The following is a 3549-nucleotide window of genomic DNA, read 5'->3' on the forward strand; positions in this document are numbered from 1 at the left end:
ATATATATATATATATAACAAAAAGAAATTTCCAAAACCTAATTAAAAGAAACATCCAAAACTATTTAAAAAGAACATACAAAACCCAACAAAAAATCCAAAATCATTGAAAAAGAACATCTGGATCTGCGAGAAGCTGCGGCTGGAGGAGGTATGGAATAAATCTCCAAAATCTAACAAAAAAAAAACAGTCAAAATCATTGAAAAAGAACATCCAAAATCTAACAAAAAGAAACGTTTAAAACCTAACGAAATGAAACATCTAAAACCTGATAAAAAATATTCAAAACCTAACCAAAAAGAAATCCAACTTAAGGGAAAAAAATAACAAAAAGATCATCCAGAAACATAAGAAAAAGATGACGATGTCGACCATTGCTAATGGCGACGCTTTGAAGAAAGCGACTACAGTGACGTTTTTCCGGCACGATGTGGCAGACGAGTCGTAGTGGACAACACAGAAGTGTTGCCGTTTGGGGAGAAGTTGTGAGAGAGGGAAGGGGAGGGTGAGGATTTAAATTGTTCTTTTTTAACGTAAGGGAGAGAGTGAAAATGAGTCGAGGTAATAGTGGTTGTGCTTGCTGGTATGCTAGTTGATTTACCTAGCATGATTGTTTTGTTAAACATCTTATTATCTGCCTAAAGAGATGAAAGGAAGAGGAAAAAAAGGGGGGGGAGGGGGTGTTCTTTTAATCTTTAGCATATTAGCTCACTCTTATGGTATGAACATATTATTAGTTTATTACTACTCAAACTTCATTTAGTTGAAGAATAACTTTTAATGGATGCATTTGCAATATGATATATGATAGGTTGCATAGGTGGCTGTGATCAGATTCTTGCGGAGTTGACAGAAATATGTGGCACTGGCTCTCGCACAGGTTTGTATGCACATCTATGTTGTTACTAGAAATACTTTTACAAATAGAGATGGATAGTAGTCAGTTAAATTGAACAGTACATGACAGTATTTAGTGCAATAATCTCTTGTAGGAGAACCTATGTGTTTATTCAAGCCATATTTTTTAAAATTTATTTGATGGATATTTGTACTCCCTTTTACATAGGTTGTTATGTTTTAATTCCCCCCCTTTTTCGTGTTTCTAGGCATTTTTCCGTCGCAAGTCGGTTTCAGAATAATGAGAATATAATACCACTTCATGAATAAACCTTGGAATCCTCTGATTGTACCTTCACTTGTTTTGTAGGAAGAGCTCGTGGACCAGCTGCACAAACCAACAATGCCCGCCAAAGTAGCACAAGACAGGTTGTTTGTATGAACTGCCAAGAAACAGGACATTCTTCTAATGATTGTCCTTCACAAAGGAATGCCCGGCATCGTGGAACAAACCAACAAAACGGTAACCTTTCTGGAATTTCAAAAATTCCATATCATTTGAGAGTTTCTAGAGAAACACATGTATTTCTTGGATACTTTAGTACTCCCGGTGATAGAACAAGTTGGGATGACAATCATGAAGATGGTGATTGTGTAGTTTGTGACACAAATGTCAATAGTGAGGAATTCGTTATAATCTGGTTTGAATTAAATCTCTAGTACTTAACATGTGATCCAACTTGAAAAGCCCAATCATACAATGACCTTTAGGGTGTCTTAGGATCATAGTTTTCAAGTTGACTGATAAACACCGTAATCATCATTTGTTGTTGTTGTCATGCTGCTGTTAAAATTGAAATGTAGTGCAATGAATTTTTATAAGATTCACATAATGCAGGGGAAGCCACTGTTTCATGCAGTTCCTGTGGGATGCCATGTGTTTTGAGAACTGCAAATACCGAAAATAACAGGGGAAGAAAGTTCTACAAATGTCAATCACAGGACTGTAACTTTTTTGCGTATGTAAACTAGTGATCTTTCATATTACCCTTTTTTTCTTGGTTTAGGCATTCTTGTGATTAACTATTTTAATATGTAGAAAAATATATTTGATAATATAGTCATCATATCTTACCATCACATGTCACACCTGAAAATTCTTTTACTACATGTTTAACCTGGCCATCTTTTTCCACTTGTTTGCTTTTCATCCACAAATAGCATTATTCAACATCAATACAATTGAATTCATTATAAACACTATGTAATTGGAGAATCTAGTTTTTGACCAGGCATTGTCTCTATCAATTATATCAGAACGAGTTTATAGATTATTTGCTTGTTTTGCATTAACCTATTTGTTTATGCAAGTTTTATAACCTTGATTGCAGGTGGGAGGATAGCCTCAACACTGGCACTGGAGGAAGAAATTTTACACGTTCGAGTAGTATTCCACAAGCCAACCGTGGGAGAAATGGTGGCCGTGGATCTCGTGGTAGAGGTAGACACAATGGATCTCATGCTGCTAACACGACTTTTGTGTCAGCCACTGGTGACCCTGTTAGTGGCAGAAGATGCTTTGTGTGTGGTGATCCATCTCACTTTGCTAATGTGTGCCCTAACCGTGGTGGCTAAAGCGTGTGCTCAATGATTCAAATCAGCAATATGGAAGGAAAACTAGGTTTGGTATCCATAACCTTTCTGTTTTGCATGAGTTTGGTTAAGCGATAGTAAGGTAGTTATGTCATATATTTAAGTATGTAATACCAACAATTATTACTTATACAGGTCCAAAAATGCCGTTATTAACTGTCATTTTTTTTCCCACTATTTATTTGGCAAGACGAAGAGTTTGTGGGAGTGGGGCATCAATATGATCCTTGAAATCAGCTTGGTTCTCTGGAAATTAAAAAACATTTCTAGCAGAAAATATTAAAAGACATTAGAATTAACTTGAAATGAGTTTTAACCTTCTGAAAATTACAATGATGTTACAAATCTATCGAGCATCAAATTGGTGTACCAACAATTACTTTTAAGACTAAATTAATTTCCCCTAAATTAATGTTGCAATTTTTTTGCTAATAAAACCGATGTCCCACAACTCAGTTATACTATTATTATTTTGGTCATAAAGGAGCTTATGCCTGAGTATCTGCTTATGCAAAACAAATAAATCGTTAAAGAATTAGTTTCAATTGGATTTTATTTGGGTATTGCATAAGATGGATGTCTATTATTTGAACATTAATTTCCTACCTTTGCCCTTAACCTTGACCTTCCCCACATTATATTATCATGATCAAATTATTTAAGCAATAAAATTAAAATATGAAGTAGATGTCGCTATCCTAGGGCAAAAAAATGGTTTGATTTGTACACTTGTAGCTTTTATAATAATGCATTGATATTTTTACTCTTTTATTTATTTATTTTGCACAACATAATTGCACAGATCCCGTAGATGCATGCATTGGCTTAATCTGTTACTGATTTTTCGTGGGTAGGCTACTTTAAGCTTTTGTCGAGGCTCAATGTATGCTGCTCTCACTGCTCATTTTTTTGTATAGGGGGTGAGATTTCACATTCACAACAGTGACATTAATTATAAAGCTATACAGTAGTATTATAATAGATTATATCATTGTTCCATTTGCATCAACAGGTTCTGTGTGTCTTTAATGGTTTGACTCAAATAGACAATCATTTTC

At 34.7% G+C, this 3549-nt stretch overlaps 1 protein-coding gene across 1 annotated transcript; it reads left to right on the top strand.

Annotated features, from left to right (window-relative positions):
• The first annotated feature begins 552 nt into the window (after positions 1 to 552).
• LOC107472652 (DNA topoisomerase 3-alpha) lies at positions 553 to 2734 on the top strand. Its single transcript, XM_052256292.1, has 5 exons — positions 553 to 562; positions 813 to 881; positions 1209 to 1361; positions 1737 to 1857; positions 2230 to 2734. Exons 1-5 carry the CDS (start codon positions 553 to 555, stop codon positions 2471 to 2473), a joined length of 597 nt encoding a protein of 198 aa, XP_052112252.1. The 3' UTR covers positions 2474 to 2734.
• The last annotated feature ends 815 nt before the right edge of the window (positions 2735 to 3549 follow it).

This window comes from Arachis duranensis, unplaced genomic scaffold (assembly GCF_000817695.3).
Source record: "Arachis duranensis cultivar V14167 unplaced genomic scaffold, aradu.V14167.gnm2.J7QH unplaced_Scaffold_227974, whole genome shotgun sequence".
NCBI classification, from domain to species: Eukaryota; Viridiplantae; Streptophyta; class Magnoliopsida; order Fabales; family Fabaceae; genus Arachis; species Arachis duranensis.